Source organism: Trichomycterus rosablanca, chromosome 15 (genome assembly GCF_030014385.1).
Source record: "Trichomycterus rosablanca isolate fTriRos1 chromosome 15, fTriRos1.hap1, whole genome shotgun sequence".
NCBI lineage: Eukaryota > Metazoa > Chordata > Actinopteri > Siluriformes > Trichomycteridae > Trichomycterus > Trichomycterus rosablanca.
In genome coordinates this window covers 15,780,947-15,807,397 of record NC_086002.1, presented here as the reverse complement: position 1 = coordinate 15,807,397, position 26,451 = coordinate 15,780,947, and the positions used below count along the sequence as shown (strand labels likewise).

General features: G+C 39.9%; 1 protein-coding gene across 1 annotated transcript; it reads right to left on the bottom strand.

Annotated features, from left to right (window-relative positions):
- Positions 1 to 1,685: 1,685 nt before the first annotated feature.
- atg4da (autophagy related 4D, cysteine peptidase a) lies at positions 1,686 to 22,038 on the bottom strand. The gene is made up of 11 exons (XM_063009367.1): positions 21,792 to 22,038; positions 13,906 to 14,182; positions 13,726 to 13,809; positions 13,421 to 13,594; positions 11,941 to 12,286; positions 9,844 to 9,908; positions 8,718 to 8,857; positions 8,035 to 8,113; positions 7,878 to 7,954; positions 6,521 to 6,640; positions 1,686 to 3,789 (listed from the first exon to the last, which is right to left on the bottom strand). Exons 2-11 carry the CDS (start codon positions 14,132 to 14,134, stop codon positions 3,610 to 3,612), a joined length of 1,494 nt encoding a protein of 497 aa, XP_062865437.1. The 5' UTR covers positions 14,135 to 14,182; positions 21,792 to 22,038; the 3' UTR covers positions 1,686 to 3,609.
- Positions 22,039 to 26,451: the final 4,413 nt, after the last annotated feature.

Below are 26,451 nucleotides of genomic sequence, written 5' to 3'. Positions count from 1 at the left end.
ATAACAGTCTTTTCCAATGAACTGGTTCTTCTCAGTTTGTCAAAAATAAGATAGCTTTGGTTTATTTATTTAGTCTTCACCAGCACCAAAGTTTAAAGGCATCAATATTTTTTCAGTCCCACTTTTTACTGTCCAGCTTTCACATCAGTAAAGAACCACAAACACCAGAGTCTGGACAGTTCTGATCCTTGTTTGGAAAAACACACATCCAGTTTCTTCATTCTTGTTCCACCATGTAAAAGTCTGTGTCATCTTTTCTGATGGATCCCTTGCTGTTAGTAAATGATTCAAGTAGGCAAACACTGTTCACCACTTCAATTAATGGTTACATATTATTTCTGTTCTTAACAACATGTTTAAATCACGAGGACTTTATAACAGGCCTTAATTGACTTCAGCTTTGATTTCATCAGTGCAACAAAACACCAATCCTGTTGCTTACAGGATGACTTGAAGAGAGCTAGAAGAGAGCAAGAAGAGAGCAAATGTGCCATTGGAAACAATATGCATGCCAATATAGACTAAAAAGTTCTAGTCGACTGGAATACACCAGAAGGAATAGACATTTGGATAGTTCTGGGCACGGCTGGATTACTGACCGGGCCAGTGGGGCCAGCGCCCAGGGGCCCTTGAGGTCAGGGGGCCCCAGGAGGGCCCTGGCCCAAAACATTTTGCGATGCCTATCAACATTTATGATACAATATATTTTTATTTCCGAGGGCCCTCCATTTTAAGGATCCTCTGACTATTAGGGACTTTGACCCCAGGGCCTCTTGGGGGCCCTAGCCATGCTTTTGGGCCCCTTATGAAAATGGATGAGGCGTTGTGGCACTGCTCTGACTTCGACTTCTGGCTATTAGGGGTCCTAGGAAAGAGGGGGGCATATTTTTAGAGGGCCCTGGTTATGACAGCCCCTACCAGGGGGCCCTAGAGAAGAGCAGGGCATACCATTAGAGGGCCCTTGATCACGAGGGCCCCTGCTATGGGGCCCTTGACTTCCATAGAAGTCGTTTACCATGGCTCCTTGACTTTCTAGGGACCTACAAATTGCCAGGCAAGCTACCATATTTCATAACAGACGTTTTGTTGCAAATATGCGATTCAGGCCCTTACTTAATGTTTCTGAATTTGTATTGTTTCAAAATTACTCTTTGCCCAGGGGCCCAGACTATCCTTAATCCGTCCTTGGTTCTGGGGCACACAGTTCTATGAGGTGATGTATTGAAACTGGAACTAATGACTGTGGATCAGTGGTTTGTCTGAGACAAGAAAGAGGAAGCTTATGACCAGAAATATACTATCTCTACGGTCACGCATGGGGTGGATTAGTGATTGTGTGGTTGTGTGAAAAGGCAAATCTTGACTGGTATCACGGATTTACAGTAACACCAAGGCATTGTAAAGAGGAATGTTCTGCCTTCTGTGGTAAAACTGAATCTTGGTGATTGGACTTTCCAGACAATGATCCAAGTCAACAAAAGCTTGGTTATCCGTCTTGGAATATCCTTTTTTGATTTTGTTTATGCATTTTCTACGGAGAGACACACCCTGAGAGCACTCTTTTTTCATCTCTTTGCAGGCGCCATCAATCAGCCAGCAGAGGTCGTTATTGCACCAGTCATAGTAGAGAGATGGGTTTTTTTTTGGCCTATCAATTGTTATTGACTACAGTAAGTACAATAAGGTTGAAGTTCAGCAGGTCTATTCTCAGGTAATACAGTAAAAAACATAATCACATACATAAAAAAAAACCCACAAATGCATATACAACAACAGTAACAGCAAAATCTTTGTAGCATTTCCAGATTTAGTATCTAGATACTAAACAGCACTGAATTTAGACAGCATCTTTAATTCTAGCATACTGGAATAATTCAGTGTTTTAACATGTACTGAGCTCTGATCTCATAACATCTAACATTTACATAAAATAAATAGAAAAAAACAGCAAAATACTCAAAATAGATGCTAAATGTAGTACATGACCTGAATGAACAAACAAAACCAAAACCTCATGACAAGAAAATATCAAATGCCCTAGCACAATATACATTTAACAGAGACATTTCAGAAACTAGATCATAGAGAGTGGAACTGATTGGTTACAATCAGGATAATCAAAGTTCATTTCCAGTTCAGAACAGCAACAGTTTTCACCACCAAATATCATTTACAGCTGTTTCATTCAAAGAGACACAAGCAGTACCGCAGTACAGATGTGGAAAATGACCAGACTGTTTGTAATATTCCACCATTTTCCACTGTTACCATGCCAGTGTTTATTCAGTGCACCAGAGAAGTTCATGAATAGGAGCGCTCTTACTGTTTCCACTAGTTTAAAATCCAAGCTGTAGCTTCAGGCACTGAAGTTTAGTAATGCATAATGAACAGATTCCATCAACTGCTGAAGGATGACTGCTCCCATATTTAGGGGTCGCCACAGTGGATCTGGTCCGCATACCAGACTCAACCTTCCTAGCTTTATTCGGGCTCCTTTTAATGGCTAGGCTGTTCCTGCCACCCCTCTTCACTTTGGACATCAGCCAATCATGTCTATGCAGATGCCCAACTGGAGATTCAAACCCTAAATCTCAACACTCGCGATCGGTTTACAGATGCTTTACCAAAGCTACTACAGGCTTTAAAAACAATAACTAAATCAAATAATTGTGTGTCTATTCCAGTGTCCTTATAGTTTATATTTTAATATGTGTTTATACGTGTATACTTTGATGTTATTGGACTTTTCATTTCTTCCAGTTTTATTTATTGTTCATTTTCATTGATTTCTTTATCCTTGGGTAAAGGGCACAAAGTAAGAAGACACCCTGTACAAGGTGCCAGGTGTCTGTCGCTCTATCTGTCTATTTATTTATTGATTGATTTATTTATTTATTTATGTGTGTGCCTAACTTGCCAAAGGTCTTTGAGACACATAAAACACACATTATATCTTTGAGAGATATAAAAAAAGGTTAGGTGGTTTAGCCACACTTACTTGCTTTACACTTATTGAAGGACATTTCCTGTTCCAGTGTGACTGTGGCAATACCTTTGGCATCAGCAGAAGTGGTGGAGGATTCTGCGGCTATTTTTAGCCAGCAAAAATGTTAAAAAAGGACATGTTTTAAAGAAAGTGGAACATTGATTGCAAGTCAGACGTTTTGAAAAATTTTGGAAAGTCTAATAGTTCTTGTCCAAACGTATAACACACATCAGTAGTGACTATTTAAAGTACATTGATAGGGTTTGAGAAAAAATTTCAGTGTGATGTATGACAATCTCTACCCAACAATAAACTTCAAGCAACTGCAATGCATTTTCTGTAGCGTGCTGAATTTGTCCATATTCATTTTGCCACATTAAGCTCAATAAATTCCACTGATTCAGGTGCCCAATGTCCCCAAAACACAAGCCCAACATGACAGTACAATTAACAAGCTCCAGAACCAGAACGGGCACCATGTTGCTAGAAAAAGTCCATCATGTTTGACTGGGTTCAGCTCGTCTTGTTCAGTTGTACCAAAAATAAAAACTGCCAGTCGCTTTCATTTCCACAGCAGCTGGGAGTGTACAATAGTTTTCAGACCAGAACTTTCATTGCTGTTCTTACAAAAACACAAAGCCTTCAGCACTTTCCTTCCTTTTGTTGCAGCTTAGTGTATCAGGAGGGATGATGTGGGCACTTGGGTTTGTTCTTTCTCCACTGAACCCCTCCAGGCTGTAATCTTGCCCTCTGCCCTCCACAAATGTAAAGATGGGGTAGCACTCTTTAGACACTGACAAAGCCTAGACAGAAAAGAAATAAGAATCATAATAGAAGAATTCGCCGTTAAAATGTAATGTACAAAATTCTCTTTGTACACCTAATGCAACGGAGCAGCCAAGACATGCCTGCTATTAAAGTGTGGTCAACAGGCTGCACATTGAAAACCCCTGAACTAGATTTAAAGCCAGTGTTGCTAACTAGTAATAGGAGCTTTAATATGGTCAAGAAAAAGATGATTTCTAATTGGTTGGTATGCAACTGAGGAAAATTTGTCTGGATGGTAATATAATCCAAACACCAGCAAGAACAGGTCTACATTAATTCAAATACAACAACATTGTACCTACTTTAACTGTCAGTACATTTGGTGTAACTGTGGTGGTACATTTTTCCCTTAGGGATGTTGTGCTGCCATTGCATTGCATAAAGTTGAATTTTGGACACAAATGGTTTTGTTTAAATTAGGCAAAAAATTTTTTTTTTATTTGGAATGGCTTTCCAAAACCCTAACCTTAACCTTAACACAAATATGGAATGGAATGCCTTTATTTGTCATATATACACCTACACACATACGGTACAATGACATCCTTTATCCACACATCCCAGCTTCTTTGGAAGTTCGGGTCAGAGAGCAGCGTTAGCCATTATATCATTCCTGGAGCAAACAAAATTAAAGGCCTTCCTCAAGGGCACAAGAGTAACCCACAATCTTCTGATTATTTAACCCAAAGCTTTACCCACTAGACTACCACTGTCCTTACTACATATTGCTGATGGCTCTAATAAGCAACTCACTAAGATGAAAGGAGTCAAAGGACAGTTATCCAAATATGTGTCAATGGTTATTTATCCAAATACTAAGTGTGTCATATGTATACACCGATCAGCCATAACATTAACACCACCTCCTTGTTTCTACACTCACTGTCTATTTTATCAGCTCCACTTACCATATAGAAGCACTTTGTAGTTCTAATTACTAATTACTATTCTTAGCTTAATTCCACCAACACGGCAGGACAGGTCTGTAGTGCGCGCTGGTTTGGCTGCGAATCACCAGATGGCTGCTTGTCGCAGTTGGTTACTCTTGATCCCCTCATCCCTACCAGTGGCTGGTCGTGTGACTATGTTATGTTTTGTTTACATGTGCTTGTGTGCTTAAGGAGCTTTTTTTTCGTGTTACCATAGTGTGCACAATCTGGTTGCTGTTTTTTTTTTTTATCTCCTATCCTCCCAATGTGTTTATTATTTCTTGTTTCTTATCCTGTCTTCCCGTCCTGTCCCCCCCCACCCCGTCATATTGAGTGTTTGGACGGGTGGATGGCTAATTTCGCTGTAATTGTACTTGTTGCAATTTATAGTGACAATAAAGTTCTACTTACTTACTTACTTACTTAACTTACTTACTGACTGTAATCCATCTGTTTCTCTACATGCTTTGTTAGCCCCCTTTCATGCTGTTCTTTAATGGTCAGGACTACCACAGAGCAGGTATTATTTGGGTGGTGGATCATTTTCAGCACTGCAGTGACACTGACATGGTGGTGGTGTGTTAGTGTGTGTTGTGCTGGTATGAGTGGATAAGACACAGCAGTGCTGCTGGAGTTTTTAAACACCTCACTGTCACTGCTGGACTGAGAATAGTCTATCAACCAAAAATATCCAGCCAACAGTGCCCTGTGGGCAGCGTCATGTGACCACTGATGAAGGTCTAGAAGATGACCAACTCAAACAGCAGCAATAGATGAGCGACCGTCTCTGATCTACAAGGTGGACGAACTAGATAGGAGTGTCTAATAGAGTGGACAGTGAGTGGACACAGTATTTAAAAACTCCAGCAGCGCTGCTGTGTCTGATCCACTCATACCAGCACAACACACACTAACACACCACCACCATGTGGTGGAATGATCCACTACCCAAATAATACCGGTTCTGTGGGGGTCCTGACCATTAAAGAACAGGGTGAAAGCAGAAGTATGTAGAGAAACAGATGGACTACACTCAGTAATTGTAGAACTACAAAGTACTTCTATATGGTAAGTGGAGCTGATAAAATGGACAGTGAGTGTAGAAACTAGGAGGTGGTTTTAATGTTATGGCTGATCAGTGTATATATTTTTAAAAGTGTGAAAGTATGTATTTGTCATTATATAAGAACCTGTCACCCCTCCATTTACTGTTCACAAACAAAAAACATGACACACTCTTGTTTTAAAAGACTATCATGTTTAGATACTGTTGTTGCTATTACATATGCTGATTACGAATGTCTAGTAAAACCCAAATGAGTGGGACAAGAAAGAATTCAGGAGCTCTGTTAGGCAGCTGTCCAGAAATGAGCATGCCAGGTTGGGAAATATAAAATATGTGAAGTGTTTTCTTTTCTTTATTGTTCAATATGTTATTTATTTTATTTATGATTGTAATGTAATAAGTTTTTTTTAATCCAAAGATGTCTGTATCTGGGTTTTTTTTTTTTTATGTATGAATGTACACCTGAAGGGCTTCAGTTCTGTATGTTCTAGATTTATCTAGGTCCGTTAAGTTATCTGTGTTGAGCTGAAATTGTCTGTGTTTGTGTCTGTAACCCTCGTGTTTAAAGTCCTGTGTTTTTTACTAACATCCAGACCAGACCAGACCAGACGCCTCCTGCGTGCACCCTGGCTTCAACTGTACCTGTACTGTCACAAACTAAAAAAAAAACCTTGTCGTTACGCCATAATGCTGGGCAAGAAGACAACTCACGACAGTGACGGCTGAACACAGAGACTCAAAGTCATGTTTAGTGTGAGCGTAGAAACCCAGGGTGCAGCTGGGATCCATACGGTTCAGGTTCATCTTTCTGGGAGAGTTACAGTGGAAGGACTGAGGCAGAGGTACAGAGGAAGAAAAAGAGAAGTCATTACATTAAGTCCTGTTATATATTTATACATTAGAATATTTAACTGTGACTAAAAGAGTTTTGTTCCTGATTCTTTAGGATTGTATTGTACAGAATTAGCTGGTTAAAATCAGCGTTGATTCACAGTCGTTCCAAAAAACAAAACTAAGCACCTGAGCTTTGCAGAATAAGTACGTAATTCTTGGCTTAAGAAAGAACAGCTTGTACGTCTCGTTACAACATCTTCTGGTAATTCACAGGGATTTTCTATAAAAAAGTTATTTAAACTTGATAACAGGAAGTATGAATTGCCTGAATCTCATGTGAAACTAATGTGCTCATAACAAAAACCTTCACATCAGTATTCAGACTGCAGACTTGTGTGCATTATTGTACTGTAGCTTTTAAAGTTTAAAGTTACGCAATTTCTGATGATTTATTTTATCTGGGTGTTTCACAATTATAAACATTTTTATCATACATAAAAGCTAGTGTGTCTGTGCCACCAGAGGGCTCGATTAAAGCCCCTCCTGTTTTGTTTCACAATTGTAAGTTGTTTAAATAAAAAGTGTCCGCTAAATTGCAAAAATGTTCAATTAAATGGTCTATAAACGTTTTACCACTTGCATCATATTACAGTACAGTATTAAAGTGCAGAAATTTTAAATAACAATTATAACCTAATACAAGTTATGATTTATAGACCAAAACAGACCAGACTGAACATAATTATATAGACACTAAAGTTATATAATATACTCTAACCATAAGAAAAAATGTCTTGCTTGCAATTAATGTTCCAATTTATCTTAACAGTTTCAGATAGGGCTAAGTTCAGGTTTGTTGTGTTTTTCCACTGGAGTTCCTCCACATTAAACTCACTTTGTGCCCAGGGGCACAGTCACAAATTTGGAAGCATATAATTTTATATCTAATGTAACTATATACCACCAATGGTTGTGTCTGCAACACTAGTGCTCAATAATTAGGAGGGGTGTTTACTTTGGGGCATTTGGTGTAGCTTTTGAACTTTTACGTTTAAAGAAAAACATAAGTGAATTCTGTAAGTGAATCAGTAAGTGAATTCTGTAAGTGAATCAGTAAGTGAATTCTGTAAGTGAATCAGTAAGTGAATCAGTAAGTGAATTCTGTAAGTAAATTTTGTAAGTGAATCAGTAAGTCAATCCTGTAAGTGGATCAGTAAGTGAATTCATGTGTTACCTCCAGTGGGAAATTGGCTTGTGTGACATCTACCACCTGCTGACAGTAGTGTGGGTCTAAATACAATAGCTGATCATCTACAGGACACAAAACAACCAATCAGATGCCAAGTCAACAACTAGGCAACTAATCCACAAAGCAGGACTAATTCTCTTACCTTGAAAGCCGATAAAATAGAGGGAGTGCCTGGGTTTCCCACCAATGATTCCAATACAATATTTCAAACTCAGAATGTTCTTAAAAATAAAAAGACAAATGAATTCTATTGAAAGCTGAAGAGCAGATATAAAAGAATTTTATAAGCATAATGTAATGTCTCTTCATGATTCTCATCATTTTGATGTGATCAGGTCGTGGTGGGTCTGGTTTCCCCAGAATCACTGGGCAAAATGCAGTGACCCACCCCAAACAGAACTGCAATCCATCCCGGGACCTCGGCCACCCACCACTCAGACATAGGCAATCATGTCTGCATGCAGACACCCGACTGGCGCATAGCACTACTGGGGGTCTGAACTCTGGATCTCAGTGGTAGTGGACTAGCACAATTGTACTACGTCATCCAGGCGCCCTATTTAGATACTTGGATGATGCAGTAGGAAATGACTCCAGCCCACTACCACTGAGATGCAGCAGTAGCAGTGGTGCTATATATTTACTTCCATGGCCCACAAAACAGAAATACCCTGAAAAGGGCACCAATCCATCACAAGGCTTCAGCCAAACCACCCTACCTCAGACATAGCCAATTATATCTTTTTTAGACACTATTACCACAAAAAAACATGAATTAAATGTATAAAAGAGGAATTAACATGATTACTCAGAGAGGGTAAGTACCTTAACACATTCAGTGTAGGATGGGTTGAGTGAATCTCCTCCTAGTCGCACTGGGACCAAGATCATTACAGATTTCCAGCCTGAATTACTGGTGTCTGAGGAACTTTGTTCACACAGCTGCACCACGTCCTCTTTGTACACTGCAACACACACACACACACACACACACACACACACACACACACAAACATGTAGAAATGCAAACCATTCCATTTTTATTAGGTTTAGATGTATGTAATAATGAATACAAACTTAATTAAAGTAGGTAAATATGTTTTGACAAAACACACTAAAACCAACTGGTTTTCTAATCAAGCACACTATATTTACTACCTGAGATGCTGCACTTTCTGTTTTTAACTTAGATCTGACTACGGTAAGTCTTTTTATAGTGTGTTAGGTATAAAACTGGCACAATCAAGGACTGTGGCAAAAAAACACACAAAATACAAAATCTTCATTGGCCATGTGCTACCTTCCAAAACCAAGAGACAGCAATCCATATTCGTGTTCTCGGAATGGGTAGCAAGTTTGTTGTTTATTCCCCTAAATTGAGTTACTATATAACCGTAAGTACAGGTGTTTTTTTATTTCAGATTATAGTATGAATATTGTCCACATTGGATTAATGTTATAAAAATATGGAAAAGACAGCGTGTTCGCTTCGCTAATACATTCCCCTTTCTTTGGCATTTTTAAAATTTTAAACACCATGTTGGTGAAATTGTTCAGATTGGTCTATTTCTTACTGATGAGATTATAATAACAGACTTTGGGTGCTCTGCTGGTGCAGCTGTCAGTTATGCTAGTCCTCTGTTTCTGGGATCATGGATTCGAATCCCCAGCTGTGCATCGAGCAGTCAGGCGTCTACATACAGTAGTATGTGTATGGTTGGGGAGGACCAAAATAAATCTGCATCCTGTTTGGGATGTGTTACTGCATTGCGGCCAGTGATTTCAAGAAAGTCGGATCCACCCTGACCCTGATGAGAATGATGAGTTGATGAGAATGGAAAAAATAAGCTACATGCTAAATTCAGATGCAATGTGATACAGCACTTTATCATCTTTACACATCTAGCTCTGTGTGTGCGCACCGTGTTTAACTGGCTACTGTTACACTCACCTGTGCAGTCCTGAGCCACGTACACAGTGAGATTGTCCAGCTCTGGGCTTCTGGTCACCGCTTTTCTACATTAAAACAAATAACATTTTCAACATTTTTGTGTACTATGTACTATCGCTTATTTTCCCTGGATACAAGCTTCACTAAAGGGCTATGGGAACACCTCATTAGCAAAATACTTGCTATTGAAATGGAGCATGTCCCACCCAAACCCTCCGTAACTGGAACAGCCTTTTCTTTTCTGGTAAGGCTTTACTGAAGGTCTGAAATGTGTCTGTGTGTAACTGAAGCTCATTCAGTCAAAGGAGCATTTTTTAAAGTCAGACAATGACATTGGATAAAAAGGTCTGCTGGCAATAGACACTCCGATTCATCCCACGTGTGTTTAATGCGTTTGTGGTCAGGCTCTTGTGAAAGCCACTGAAGTTCCTCCATGCCAGAGTAATGAAACAGAAAAGTGTTGCCACACCATGCTGAACATTTCACACCAAGCTTTCAGTGTCATTCTATTCAGACTCAGACTCAGCTTTATTGTCATTCCAAACCATGTACATGATTAGAACTAAATGCAGTTACTTAGATCTCGGTGTGTGTAAACATAATAAAATATAAAATATAAATAACAAGAGAAACTATGTTTAGTAAAAATAAAACTTAAGACTTAAAAACTAGAAGAAATAACTAAGATAGGAATTTTAAATATTTACATTTACATTCAAGTATTGCACAGGAACTACAGCAGCTTTATGTGGATCTAAAGTGCACGATTCAAAGTATAGCAGCAGAAAAAGGCAGCACCAGGTCACAGGTGTTTAAAGTAACTGGTGCATAGACATTCTTAGTGTTTTTCTATGGACTTTGCTGATTCACCTGTTAATTACAGGTGTGGTTGAAATAGCTAAATCCACAAGCAGAAAGGGTGTCTACTTAATTTCTGGCCGCTTGTTTTATCTGCATAATCTTGAGTTGTCTTACATGTACATTATAAGGCCAAAAGAATGTGGATGCCACTTAAGATTATTGAGTTTAAGTGTTTCTGCCACACCCATTGCAAACAGGTGTATACAATAATTTATGTTTTCAGCATTTGTGCGTGTAACTCTGTATTGTAGTGCTTGAGAAAGGTTTGCCAAAGTAATCCCTTGCCCATGTGGTTATATCAGCTATTGTTGAGTGGCGTTTCTTGATGCAGTGCCGTCTGAGGGATCAAAGATCACGGGCGCTCAGCTTAAGCTTGCACCCTTGGCCTTTACGCACTGAAATTCCAGATTCCTTGAATCATTTAATGATATTATGCACTGTAGAGGGAGAAATAAATCCCTTCCAATCTTTCTTTGAGGTACATTGTTTTTAAACATTTCAATCATTTTCTTACACATTTGTTGACAAACTGGAGATCCTCTGATCATCTTTGCTCATCAAAGACTCAGCCTTCCTGGATGCTGCTTTTGTACCAAACCATGATTACAATCACCTGTTGACATCACCTGTTTCACCTCATTACTAGCCCTAAATTGCCCCGTCCCAACTTTTTGGAATGTGTTGCAGGACTGAAATGCAGGAATGGAGGTATATTAACAAATTGAGCAGACAAAACATAAAATATCTTGGGTTCAAACTTTCTGCAATCTAATGAAAGTCAAAGTAAATGTAAGGAACACTGCATTTTTACTTTAATTGCATTTTCAATACTGTCCCATCTTTTTCTAATTTAGGGTTGTACATGAGAAACGTTATGTAATGAGTTCTTATTACTAAGCAGCCACACACTTGCCCAAGGTCACCATGTACAATTTCAGTGCACAGAACCTTTGGGATGAACTGGAATGCAGATAGTGAGTCAGTCCTGATCACTCAATGCCAGTGCACAACCTAAACAATGCTTTTGTGACTGATAAAAGTGAATTCCTGCAGCCATGTTCCAAAAGCTAGTAAAAAAAGAGTAAAGGCTTCCCAGAAGAGTTAAGGCTGTTATAGCAGCAAAAGAACAAAAACTAATGCTATAACTATAGCTTAACAAATACATCAGAGTCTGAAAATCAGGTGTCCACATAGTTTTGGTTATTTGGTGTATATAACTTCATTAAGAGCACATACCTCAGTATGTGGGCGACGAGTGAGGGCCCGTACCAGTCCCCTGCCTTTTTGCCAGACTCCTTACCCAGCTCTACCAGCTGGTGAAGACTAAACGGCGCAGCTGGATCCTCCACAAAAAATGACACCAGTCTACGGTGAAGCCGTTCGGTCTGAGCGTCCTGTCTCAGTTCGGGTCTCTTTGCTGCCTCGCCGACTGTCGCGGATGACGGGCGTTTCTGGGGTCCCGCTGTGCCCCATGAGGTGCTGAATGAGGGCATGGAGATACCAACAGGCCGAGATGGAGAGCGGGGTCTCAGTACCTCAAAGTCTACGTCTGTGAGCTCAGGACAGTCTGGCCAGCTCCAGTCTGAAACAAAAAGATGGTACGAGGTTGCTGGTTAATAAACAATCCTCTAAGGGATAATGAAGTGTAACCATGTTTACAACATTTCTCCGATTGCGTTTGGACAACTGGGTTCCATTCCACAAGGTCACTAAGCAGTGCCCTTGTATTCCCTACAGGCTAATCATGTGATATCGGCTAAGAGAACCTCAGTTGGTTAATCCCTTTATTCAGAATGCTCTGCAACATCATCACGTAAATGTAAGAGCGTCACGACATCTCCAACCATTCCTTTGCTTTCTATTGTAACTAGCAAACAAATGACCTGCAGCCATGTATCATATTGTGTATGTAAAATGGGAATAAACATGATTGAATGGACATACAACAAGTTGTGTCGTCATTAGGTGGTGTTGTATTGCCGAGATTAGCTATGTAGCTATGTTATTCCACTATGTCCTGGTATTCAGCATAGTCTTATATCATATCTTTGGTCTGTCAGTTTATTGATTATTCTCAATATTTTGATTATTGTGGTGTATTCAGATGTGACTTTAAGGCATGGAGACATGACTGAGTCAGTGAAGTCAAATTTATTTGTTTAGCGCTTTTTACAGTGGAGACTGTCTTAAAGCAACTTTACAGAATCCAGGGCCGACAGACCAAAAACCCCTGCTGAGCAAGCCGAGGGCAACAGTGGCAAGGAAAAACTCTTTTAAAACATGCATATTAGTCAGTGCATATTAAAATATTGAGTTTTTGATCAGACAGAGCTGAAAAGAGGTTAACTTTGCTCTTGTGCTGGTGTGTGGTTATTGCTGCTGTGACTTGATTTGTTGTTTTTGATCCATTGGTATATATAGCCATGTAAGCTTGGCATTTTTCTCTGATTTTTAGAAATTTCCTGATTTTAAGGTATGTATTTAAGTGTGTGGTTGCTTTTTTATTATGAGCAATGTCCAGGATAACATTAGATCTACTGATTTCCCATGGTGGTATGGTTTTGTTGGGGGTCTGTACTATTCAAGTTGGATTTAGTCTTAGGGCATTCATATGTTGCTTTATTCATATTTCAAAAAGAAGCAAAGCATTATTTTGAGGTAAAAATAAAAAAGAACCCCCCCATAAAACTATGCACCTCTATTATATGTTTTGTACCTGCAGGTAGGAGATGGAGCATAAGCCCCTGGGCGAGCAGCATCTGGCCACTGCGAAGCATGCAGCCCCAGCCACAGTCCGACGTCAGGCAGGACCCCTCCAGCACACGAAACTCCTTCCGGTAGGTAAGCCACACCCGTGAGCCGAACGCCAGTCGAAAACGCTCCACTTCATCTGGGGACAAAGACCAAGGCAAAACACCCAGAAAGATCATAAAGTACCAATGTCTCAACAGAACACCATGCTCTGTCAGGGCCTTAAATAAATACCTTTAAAAATACCATTTCACATTGGTCATGGCTTACCCTTAGAGTTGAGTGTGCAGGACTGTCCCAGTAGGATCAGCGGGGATGATTTGCTAAAGGCGGTTTTGGTTTTCACTGAAAATCCTGTAGGACAGAACACAGGTCAGTTTGCCTTGCTAATGTAAATCAACAACATTCTTTATGGCTTAAACTTTTCTCCTACACTTTTTAAAAACAAACCATATTTGACGTTGTTCCAGGCTGACATGAGCTTCAGTTTCAGACGGTCCACTTCATCTGGCTCTTCGGACGCATCTTTGTTGACATCATTAAACAACCCGTTACTAAAATGCCCAGAAGGCTCCAAAAGCGGTGGTGAAGGGGGTGATAGTCCTCTTCCATTAAAGAGGTCATCATGAAGAGCTCCGCCCCTCACATACTGAGCAGCACTGGGAGTGACTGAGTTCATGACTCAGGCCTTAAACTGACCTCCACAGAGGAACATCACTGCCGCCACCTGAAAAAAACAAAAAATCAGCAGTGATGTGAAATGCCCAAGGTCTTTTAGTTTAGAGCTGTAAAATGTGCATCCTGCCTTCTGCCCCTTTTCATTTTCTTCTTTTTTCCTTTATCTCCCAATTCGATTAATTACCAATTGCTAACTGTGAAGAAGGGAAAAGCTGATTCACCATATGTCCTGTCCGATTTGTGTCCAGTCTGTGCCATTTACAACCTGCTAGTGTTGAGTTCCCAAACAAAGCTGTACTGTGTTCGGAGAGTCACGCTATGCTCTCTGTGACCAGCATTTATTTATTTTTATTTTATCTTATTTAGGTTTTACACCATGTTATACATGTGATTGTGTCATTTATGGCATGATCAGTGTTATGTTTAGTTTTTATTATTATTTGTTGTTTATATTTGTCCAAATTGTTATAACCAGTCGACTGAGTTGAATTATGGCTGAAATAGCAAGAGATGCTCAGAGGCAGCCATGATGAGCACACACAGACAGTGGTCCAAAAAAAGACAAGCCACGAACCGCAGACAGGTTATTGGGTGGCCAAGACTCATTAATGCCAGAGAGGAGTGGACCAGCAGAAGATCCAGGTGAACTTGTCTCAACACACAGTGCTGCAAACCCTTCTGTGTATGGGGCTGCATAGTCAAATGCCCAGGTTAACTCCTGTCCACAATTAAAAGCACCTAAAATGGGCACAAAGGCATCAGAACTGGAAATCTGTGCAATGGAAAAAAAGGTTGACTGGTCAAACTAATCTCGTTTTCACTGAGATCAGAACAGCTGGGCATGTGTGCATCATTTACCCGGAGAAGAGAAGGCAGCAGGATACACTGTAGGACGACGCACCTCGCATCATACAGCAGTTAATGGAGCATGTTGGTGTAAAATAACATGTATATCATACAAACAGTGTTAGGAGTGTAAACAAGGTATAGAATGTGGATGTACTCCTCATGTCATTTTGTTTAACATCAAGTACATTAGAGTACTGACGTGTTCTTTTCTGTGTAGTTCACACTGAAGGGGAAGTGAACACAATTCGGGACATGGCAGAGTGTTGACTCAGGTTTTTTGTTTTATTAGTGATTTATGCGAGTCTAGCATTAAAAGGCTTGGTTAAACATCTGCTCAAAAACGGCCTTTAGACAAAAGGGTGCAATGAGTGAAATTCTTTTATTCCAGTGAGTACAGTAGTGTAACAGATGGAGCATTTCCAAGCATGGATCTGAGCAAAGTGAAAGAAAACAGAGAGGAGGAAGTTAAACCAGGTGTTATTATTAGAAATACTGGAATAGGCCACTGCAGGGTGTTGTCCATTGCCCATCCTAATCTACACTATATGAACAAAAGTACTGTGACGCCCTTTCTAATTTTAAAGTTTCAGCCACAACAACTGCTAACAGGTATAATAAAACAATCATATGAAGGGAATAACTTCCAACTTTGCAGCAACAGTTTGGGGAAGGTCCTTTACTGTTCCAGCATTACTGTGCATACAGCAAGAAAGGGCATGAAGAAAAGCTTGGTTTAAAAAAAACTTGAGCTTAGACCTTTGGAATGAACTGGAACATCAATTGAGGCTTTCTTGACCAGCATCAGTGCCCAGCCATACAAATGTTTTTGACTGAATGGGCACAAATTCTCACAGACATACATATTGGGAGAAGCCTTTTCAGATGAGTGGCTGTTGTTACTGATACACAGAACACACAGAGATCACACTATTTAAATACTTCTTGTTTTAGAAATGGTATGTCCAACAAGAGCATGGTCAGGTGTCCAAATACTTTTGGCAAGTCCAGAAAATCCATAAAGTAGCCATCAATGGAGACTCACTACTCACTACGTTTGTTTACTCACTCACTTTCTTAACCACTTATCCAATTAGGGTCACACGGGAGGCAACACCCTGGACATCCAGTCCATCGCAGGGCAGACACATACACACACACCCATTCACCTATAGGGCAATTCAGTGTCTCCAATTAACCTGACTGCATGTTTTTGGACTGTGGGGGGGACACCCACGCAGACACGGGGAGAACATTCAAACTCTGCACAAAAAGGACCCGGACCGCCCCACCTGGGAATCAAACCCAGGACCTTCTTGCTGTGAGGCGACAGTGCTACCCACCGGGCCACCATACCACCCCATTTGTTTACTGTTGTTAATTATTCATACTAACACAAACAAGGTGAAAAAACACAATAAGGCCAAAACAGAAACACAATATGATCAAAGCAAGTGTCTAATGAGATAAAAACAGCTGGTTGATTAGATTACTCCTGGTATTCATGTCATAGATATGGCACCAAGATGCCCTCATTTCACTCCCATTTCTACTGCTCACAAATGAAAACATGACAGACCAAATATCCGAACTATCTCAGCAGCTGAACTACAGTGCTGGTGCAGCTCACCTTGTAACTGGTAGAGCCAAAAATCTACCTAATCTTTGGGCACTCGTGCTCTTTGTGTTCTAGTGACGGAAAATAATTCATTGGACACCCGAAAGCAGGTGTGTGCAGTTTGCGTCACAAGGCAACCGGTACATTTTGCACTCTTGCTCGTCTTCCTTCCTTTTTTTCTTTTGAATGTGAACTCCACCTGCGTACAGCGTGCTGCTGTGTCGCTATCAAAGTGGATTACAGCATCGGTCCAAGTTTCAAGTACGCAGCTGTTAAAGAAGCTTACAGCATGAAAGAGGACGGAAACATTTAACTTCCCTTTCTGAAAGTTTCAACAGAATGAAGCAGATAGCGGAAGCATCAACTGCTTTTTAACCTACATTTGAATTTTTGAATTTAAGTTCCATACTGAAACGTATTAAGGCCACAGACTGAGCTAAAGAAAGAAGAGTTCGTTATATTTTATTAATCCCTTGATCTGGTTCCACCGGGAAACACTGAGTGCTCGGACAGGCCGCGCATCTATCATAGGGCTTCTGCCAACGCAACCATCAGAAATAGCCAATCATGTCTGTGTAGATGCATGGCCAGGCGACAGCTTTACTAAGATCTGGGTTCAGGTAATACAGTGGTCCCCAACCACCAGGCCGTGGTGGTCATTTATTACCGGGCTGCACGGAAAGAATAAATAATTAGAGATCGCTACAAGAGCAATTGAATTTCCAATACTCTTCGGGTGTTCTTGTCCTCAATCGCCACTAGGTGGGAGCAGCGTGTCACTGCAGCGAAAAAAAACCCCTCAGGATTTACACTGATTTTCCATTCTATAGTTATTCTATTTTAAATCCCCCTGCCCCCACTGGTCCATGAAATTATATCTTATATGAAACCAGTCAGTGGTGCAAAAAAGGTTGGGGTAATAGACAGCTGTCAATTACATTATTAGTTGAACCAGCAACCTTCTGATCACCAGTCCAGTGGCTTAACCACTGAGCTACCAATGTCTTATTAAGCTTCATTGATTATGCAGATGCTCTGTTGGTCTCAGTGGAGCTATCAGCCAGCTGGTCCTACACAGACATGATTGGCTATGTCTGGAAAAGGCAGGGGAAGAATTGATGGAACCAGACCTGCTGTGACCCTGAGTATGATGTGGTTAGTTGGAATGAAATGAAAACAATTAAGGGTTAGGTTCTGCACTAGATACGGCAATAGACGGTGCTTATTGAACTCCACATAGCCCACTTTTGGACACTAGAAAGCTTTTCGGTATTCAGCCTCTGACCTGACAGATTACTGCTGATGAGATGTAAATGAAATTCTTTGTATACTGTGTGAGTTGGAAAAGAACTGACACATGAGAAAACATGATAGTCATGTGATCTCAGTGTGACTGACAAAACGGCCCAGTACATACGGATAATCAGCAGCAAGAAAAGCTTTAGCTAATCGTTTAATTATTAATCATGTGGCCAATATCAAAGTGCAAATAAGGTCACCTTACTTTAGGCAGTCTTGGTGTTTCATTATTAAATTTAATATCAATTGTATTTGGGAGAGTAATAAAATGAACTTTGTACTTTCCCCTTTTTGTCCCACTCAAATAAGAACCCACATGGATTTACTCCTGTTTATTAATACTGAAGCAACAGGGATGACTTTTAAGCATTTAATGAAAAAGAAGTCACATAAACAAAAGTTAACAATTGACAATTGTTCAATGTAGGACGTTGACAATACTGATGTTTTCACTGCAATAACGTAGTAGACATTATCGTCAGTCTATTCAGTCTATTACGCTAGACCACCACAGCCAGGATTTTTTTTACTTAGCTGAGAAGGCTGTATACTGGTGCTAAACCTTCAAACCATTTGTAAAAACCCAGTAATCAATTTCAATGTAATTGAAAATGAAATGTGCTTAGAATTATTAGAAAAAGCAGGAATGGAACAATATAGGCAAGTAAATATTAGATTTTCCTTTCTGATATGATACGTGCTGCACATCAGATACACTACAAAGTCCTACTTTTTTTTAACTTGTTGGGCACAGTAAGCAAACCTTGTGCCAGCACTAAACAAACAATTAAGATCTAAAACATGGCAAACTGATGCTTTTAAAGCAACAGGAAGATATATCATTAAATGTCTTTAACTCATAGTTTTCGAGTACACCCCTCACATTTCTGCAGATATTTAAGTATATCTTTTCATGGGACAACACTGACAAAATGACACTTTGACACAATGAAAAGTAGTCTGTGTGCAGCTTATATAACAGTGTAAATTTATTCTTCCCTCAAAATAACTCAATATACAGCCATTAATGTCTAAACCACCGGCAAGTGAGTACACCCCTTAGTGAAAGTTCCTGAAGTGTCAATATTTTGTGTGGCCACCATTATTTCCCAGAACTGCCTTAACTCTCCTGGGCATGGAGTTTACCAGAGCTTCACAGGTTGCCACTGGAATGCTTTTCCACTCCTCCATGACGACATCACGGAGCTGGCGGATATTCGAGACTTTGCGCTCCTCCACCTTCCGCTTGAGGATGCCCCAAAGATGTTCTATTGGGTTTAGGTCTGGAGACATGCTTGGCCAGTCCATCACCTTTACCCTCAGCCTCTTCAATAAAGCAGTGGTCGTCTTAGAGGTGTGTTTGGGGTCATCATGCTGGAACACTGCCCTGCGACCCAGTTTCCGGAGGGAGGGGATCATGCTCTGCTTCAGTATTTCACAGTACATATTGGAGTTCATGTGTCCCTCAATGAAATGTAACTCCCCAACACCTGCTGCACTCATGCAGCCCCAGACCATGGCATTCCCACCACCATGCTTGACTGTAGGCATGACACACTTATCTTTGTACTCCTCACCTGATTGCCGCCACACATGCTTGAGACCATCTGAACCAAACAAATTAATCTTGGTCTCATCAGACCATAGGACATGGTTCCAGTAATCCATGTCCTTTGTTGACATGTCTTCAGCAAACTGTTTGCGGGCTTTCTTGTGTAGAGACTTCAGAAGAGGCTTCCTTCTGGGGTGACAGCCATGCAGACCAATTTGATGTACAGTGTGTGGCGTATGGTCTGAGCACTGACAGGCTGACCCCCCACCTTTTCAATCTCTGCAGCAATGCTGACAGCACTCCTGCACCTATCTTTCAAAGACAGCAGTTGGATGTGACGCTGAGCACGTGCACTCAGCTTCTTTGGACGACCAACGCGAGGTCTGTTCTGAGTGGACCCTGCTCTTTTAAAACGCTGGATGATCTTGGCCACTGTGCTGCAGCTCAGTTTCAGGGTGTTGGCAATCTTCTTGTAGCCTTGGCCATCTTCATGTAGCACAACAATTCGTCTTTTAAGATCCTCAGAGAGTTCTTTGCCATGAGGTGCCATGTTGGAACTTTCAGTGACCAGTATGAGAGAGTGTGAGAGCTGTACTACTAAATTGAACACACCTGCTCCCTATGCACACCTGAGACCTAGTAACACTAACGAGTCACATGACATTTTGGAGGGAAAATGACAAGCAGTGCTCAATTTGGACATTTGGGGGGTGTAGTCTCTTAGGGGTGTACTCACTTTTGTTGCCGGTGGTTTAGACATTAATGGCTGTATATTGAGTTATTTTGAGGGAAGAATAAATTTACACTGTTATATAAGCTGCACACAGACAACTTTTCATTGTGTCAAAGTGTCATTTTGTCAGTGTTGTCCCATGAAAAGATATACTTAAATATCTGCAGAAATGTGAGGGGTGTACTCACTTTTGTGATACACTGTATATATACAGTATATATATATATACAATTACTGACTGTAGTCAATTACTGACTACAATCTACAATTACTGACTGTAGTCTGTTTCTCTGCATGCTTTGTTAGCTCCCTTTCATGCTGTTCTTCAATGGTCAGGACTCTCCCAGGACCACTACAGAGCAGGTATTATTTGGGTGGTGGATCATTCTCAGCACTGCAGTGACACTGACATGGTGGTGGTGTGTTAGTGTGTGCTGTGCTGGTATGAGTGGATAAGACACAGCAGCCCTGATGGAGTTTTCAAACACCTCACTGTCATTGCTGGACTGAGAATAGTCCACCAACCAAAAACATATCCAGCCAACAGCGCCCCATGGGCAGCGTTCTGTGACCACTGATGAAGGTCTAGAAAATTACCAACTCAAACAGCAGCAATAGATGAGCGACCGTCTCTGACTTTACATCTACAAGGTGGCCCAACTAGCTAGGAGTGTCTAATAGAGTGGACAGTGAGTGGCCACAGTATTTAAAAACTCCAGCAGCGCTGCTGTGTCTGATCCACTCATACCAGCGCAACACACACTAACACACCATCACCATGTCATTGTCACTGCAGTGATGAGAATCATCCACCACCTAAATAACACCTACTCTGTGGTGGTCCTGTGGGGGTCCTGACCATTGAAGAACAGGGTGAAAGAAGGCTAAAAAGGTACGTAGAGAAATAGATGGACTACAGTCAGTAATTGTAGAACTACAAAGTGCTTCTATATGATAAGTGAAGCTGATAAAATGAACAGTGAGTGTAGAAACAAGGAGGTGGTTTTAATGTTATGGCTGATCATCACCTATATGACAGCGAATGACCTGCAGAAGGTTTAGCTGACACAGGCTGCTTGCACACACACAAGTTTTTGGTGGAACTTGGATTACATCTGACCACCCGGACAGTTAGTTTTCTCATCATAAGATGACAATTGTGAAAGAAATACTGGGTTTATGGATTGTACATAGTGTATATTAAAATTCATGAAATGCTATTTGAGATTCAGCCTGTGACCTGACCAAGAGTAACTGCTGAAAACACGATTTAGACAGACTGTAGAGAATCGTGATGCATGTGATCTAAGTGTGACTGAATGAAGGACTGTTGATAGCTGATGATAGGATTAGCACTAAAATAATCTGTAAAACGAAAGGCTTGTGTTAATATCTTAAATTATTCACATAAATAAAATGAGAGACAATGATGTCGACCTGAATTTAATTGAATAAAAATGTATAGCTGCTTCATTATGACAAAGTGTATACTGTAAACCGACACTTGTCTGGAGTGGTTTGGTTAAAAAGTAGTGAGGCAGCTAACTAGCTATCATAATTAACTTATTTGTATTAAATAAATGCAAATTATTCAAACGTATAAATCTTACCTCAGAGTTAAATCTTCCATGCCTGACATATTTGGTTATTCTTAATAATCCAACCGTACACAAGAAGTCTCTAGTATTGGATGTCAACACAAGGACAGTCAGAGCTAACCCAGCTAGTAGTCTCGTTTCTTACACAGCCATTCGGTCCTATATTTATATAAAAATCCAAATGTATATTTAGATTACTTCTCTTTCCGTGTTTGTGTTAATTGTGTAGCTCGGTGTAAGTGAAACACTGAGCCTTTCCTACAAGATAAAGCCTAATATCTTCCGGTTGTCATTTTTGAGTCGTATCTCAAATACCTCCCTATACCCTACGTAGGGGTGCTTATGTATCTATATCACGCCCTGAAACATTTGTTAGTGCACTAGATACAAACATTATGTAATTTGGTATACAGCCTAGATGCGTACATTTACACAATCTTAATTACCATGTACCTTCCTTTGTAGGCGTGCTACATAAAGCAAGGTTTAAACCACTTCTAGTGCACTTTTTACACAAATATGGTGCTATTTGGGATACAACTCAGATTCGTGCCTTTACACCACCCTTGTACAGTAATAGTGGGCGGCTCTTATCTTATACGCACTTAAACGTTGTATTAAGGTTGTGAATAGTAGTGGTGTGCGATACTGGACAATTTGGTATTGATCCGGCCAGTATCGCTGATACCAATACAGATACCGATGCTTTTTACTTATAAATGCAGTTTATTTACTTTCATGTAGGGGAGAGCAGTGTGTCATGATTTAGAGGTTTTTATAAATGTATCGTCAATGATTTATATGTATCAAATGATTTATAAATGTATCATCAACATGCTATGACCACTAAATGATTTTGTGATTTTTGCTCACTACTGTTAATTAGTTAATCATGTGCACGTTAAAACCCAGGACAGCAAAGTTTTTAGGCAAATAAAAAGTACTTTCAGTGGCGGCTCCTGCCAAATCTCTCAGGGGGGGGCAATTGTTGTGATGATGGCCAAGGTGACTCATTCAATGGGTAAATTACAGCTTAAATAATTAACATCTTAAGTCATCTGTCAGTTTGCCCTCACAAATAACTTGGAAGATGGAGAGAGACCAGCTTTACCATTAATCATAAAATTAAGTAAAGCCTTCACACTAACAATTTAATTCAGTCTTCATCAGATAGCATTTTATTTTAGGTGCAGCAGATCCAGAATAAAGAATGGCATTGGGGCTGATGTGCAATGAATAAAGAAGTACAATTAAACAATTGGGGAGATACAATAAGTGCAATCACAATTCACAATTTAAAAATTATATTACTTACTTGTAATTTACTTGTAACTTATATGATTTCCCCCCCCCCCCCCCCCCCCTTTGTAGATACTTGATGTTTAAATTTGGTCTGGGTGGCCCTAATTCTTTAGTTGCTAATTTATCCTGATTATTACGATGACTGAATGGCATTTCCCTAAATGACACAATGGAGTTGCTCCGAACTGAGGTAATGGTAGTCATGGTGACGAGATCGCGACACCAGGTTAAGTGTGACGCAAGCACGTAAGTGCGTGCCCTCCCGGAACCCATTCAGATTGTATTGCAGCTCCTGCTGTTTGAAAAAAAGAGCCTTAACATGAGAGTCTATGAGAGCAATCTGGGGCGATTTTCAGTCAGACTGAAATCGCCCCAAAAGGGGCGGTACTGTACGGAACACAACTCGACGCTGATTAGACTACGATATTCCGAGGCAAGACAGACTGTCCAGAACAGTCACAGCTGTGATAGAAAAATTTCTTCCCTTTCGCCCTTTGGTGGTGCGTCACCCGATCGCCCTAAGGAACGAGCTGCCCCTGAGTACTTTTATTACTATAATGAAGTCTGAGGTTTTTGTTCAGATACTATCGATATCTGGATCACCCCTAGTGTCTGTACAGACATGGTCTCTACTTTCTGATGAAACGGTAGAAACATACCGAATGTAACAAAGAAAAAGTTAAACTTAAGTATTGAATCGATTCCATACTAACAATGGTATCAATACTATCAATATTTGGATCGATCCGCCCACCCCTAGTGAACAGGTTTGCACCAATATCACATAACATCTCGCCCCAAACATGTTTAATTAAGGTTCTTTAATTAATCAAGAAACCAATCAAATACTAACCTACCTTTATTAGCATAACTGCATATGGTATAGTGTTGCAGAAGCATTAGAAAACAATCACAAATAATAAAACATTAATGAAAGGAAACAACAGTTATTGTAACATTTGTGGACGATATGTAGGGACGTATTTTTGTGGAGCTACAGCTGCAGTTGGAAATATTCAATCCCCCAAAAGTAAAAAAAGGATTAGTCGAATGATTAGTTGAATGATGCAGCAAACAAAGAAAAAGAATGATGTACTGTTTTAGAGTAGTGGGAAATATGATTGAAATGTATATTTGGTTGTAGCACAGCTCTGGACTGTGTGCACTCTGTGTTAGTATCTGTTATGGGATTAATACATATAATCCCATTTAATCACAGTGGGTCGAGTCTACTTTATAAAAACATGACAGAAAAAAATGCAGCTTTGTATCCTATTGAGCTGCCAACATAACCAACAAAACAGGTATTAACAACCTTTCCTTCTGCATTGAGCTGCTTTAACTTTGTGTTCACCTCTTTAAAACATAATAAAGATTTTGAGTTTTTTAATGAGCAAGAAAGAAAAAATAAGTTAGAAAACCAACAATTTATATTTGGACAAATATTTGGATTCTGAGTAACTAAAAAGCTATAAAATTGCTTAAAACTTAATACATGTAACAGCATAAATATTTAAAACTTGTAATGATATTACATCTGGGGTTTTTAAACTTTTCTTGCAGCCAAGGCCCCTTCATGTGCAAAAACATTGAACAGTGCCCATTAAAACCCACGGTAAGAATTGAATCTTTTTAGTCTATTTTAGCCAGAGATCATTTGTATGATTATGATTGGCTAATATTGTTTTTACAGAACATTAAGATTTTCTGTGTCCCAATCAAATCCTATGGGGTACATACAGTATTTCATAACTACTGTTAGTAAACTAACTAGACATGCTATTTATAATGGTAGTGTGTTTTGAAACACAGCCTAAAAATCAGTTGAATTTTGTGTGTATGTGTGTGTGTGTGTGGGGGGGGGGAGCACATTGAGCTTAGCATGTCTCTCTGTAGTAATACAGCTCTGTCTTGGAATCCAACAGTGGCAGATGATAAGAAGCGGCTGCAGATTGGACAGTGTCGGAGGGGGCGTCAGGCTGTCCTTGATTAGATCGGAGGGTTGTGCAAGCAAAGAAAAAGGTGGGAAAATACAGATAAATACAATAAAGCTGTAATCATTCACACTTACTTCTTGGTAAACCAGGTTATGCAAGAATTGGGTTTGTTCACTGTCATTAACAACTATGATGTGCATATTTATCTGCACAAACAATTTCTTTTTTAAATACAAGGGTTGAAAAAATTTTTTTTTTTCAGACTGAACCTCTGGCTTTTTGCATTGATTGATAATGGCTGTATGAGCAAAAATGGCATTAATAACAAATCACTTTAACACATCAGTTATTATCTCATGCAGCCACCACCCAACAGTGCAATGAAATAATGAATTCATACTAAATAATGGTTTATTTCTTTTATTTCTTTCCAGAACGATCACAATAACACAATATCTGTATTGTAATGTACATTTCTCTAGTTTTTACAGTGTGGTAAATGAATACAGTAGGTATACTCCCGAATAAATAAAAATCTAACAAATAAAGTGCATTCTCAGTAGAGATCACATCTTAAATAAATACATTACAAAATCTTCACAAATAAATGCTAAACAACGATCACAGGAACTGAGTGTGTTTCAGGACACGATCGGTAAAAGTAAACTAGTATTTACTTCAGAAGTAAATAAATCTCGTCTCAGAATATTAGTTACTAACTGAGCTACTCAGATATATGAAGAAAAAGAAGTTGGGCTATAAAGTGATACATAAATCGTCACAAAAGTAGCAGTTTTACAATATTTTGTTACTGGACTTATTAGAACAGTCAAAAGTGACAAACGAAAGTCTGGTATTATGTATATGACAACCCTAATAGTACCTGCTAGTTTGAGACCTTTGGCCTTGTGCCTGCAACTGATGAGTCTTATGATCTAGGATTGAGGTTTTCCACCTTCCCAGACTTTGAACACTATGTGGTTAGAAAGCTAACCAGTACTCCTTTGCCTTACAAACATGACCCAGCTTTTTCCTTCAATACTTCTGTAAGAGTTCATTCTCAAAAGTGAAACCATGAAGATATGTCCAAACAGTACAAAAACATGATGATATGATGAAGGCTTTGCATAGGAACACATTTAGAAAAGATTCGGGCTGCTCAGGATAGCGTCTACACAAATAAGATTGGCTATGTCTGATAGTGGGAGGGTCAAAGGGATTCCTCATTGCTGCTGCAATTGCCGTCTCTGCTGGCTGGTCAATGGCGCCTACACAGATACAGCAAATAATGGATAGCAGTGCATGACTCTCCATACGTGAGTTGCCTCATGCAGGTGAAAAGAAGCTTTTGGCTACTGCACAGGTGTCAGAAGGAGCGTGTGTTAGGTACGGCCCACCTGGTCAGGGTCTGCAGCAGTACAGGAGCTACAACT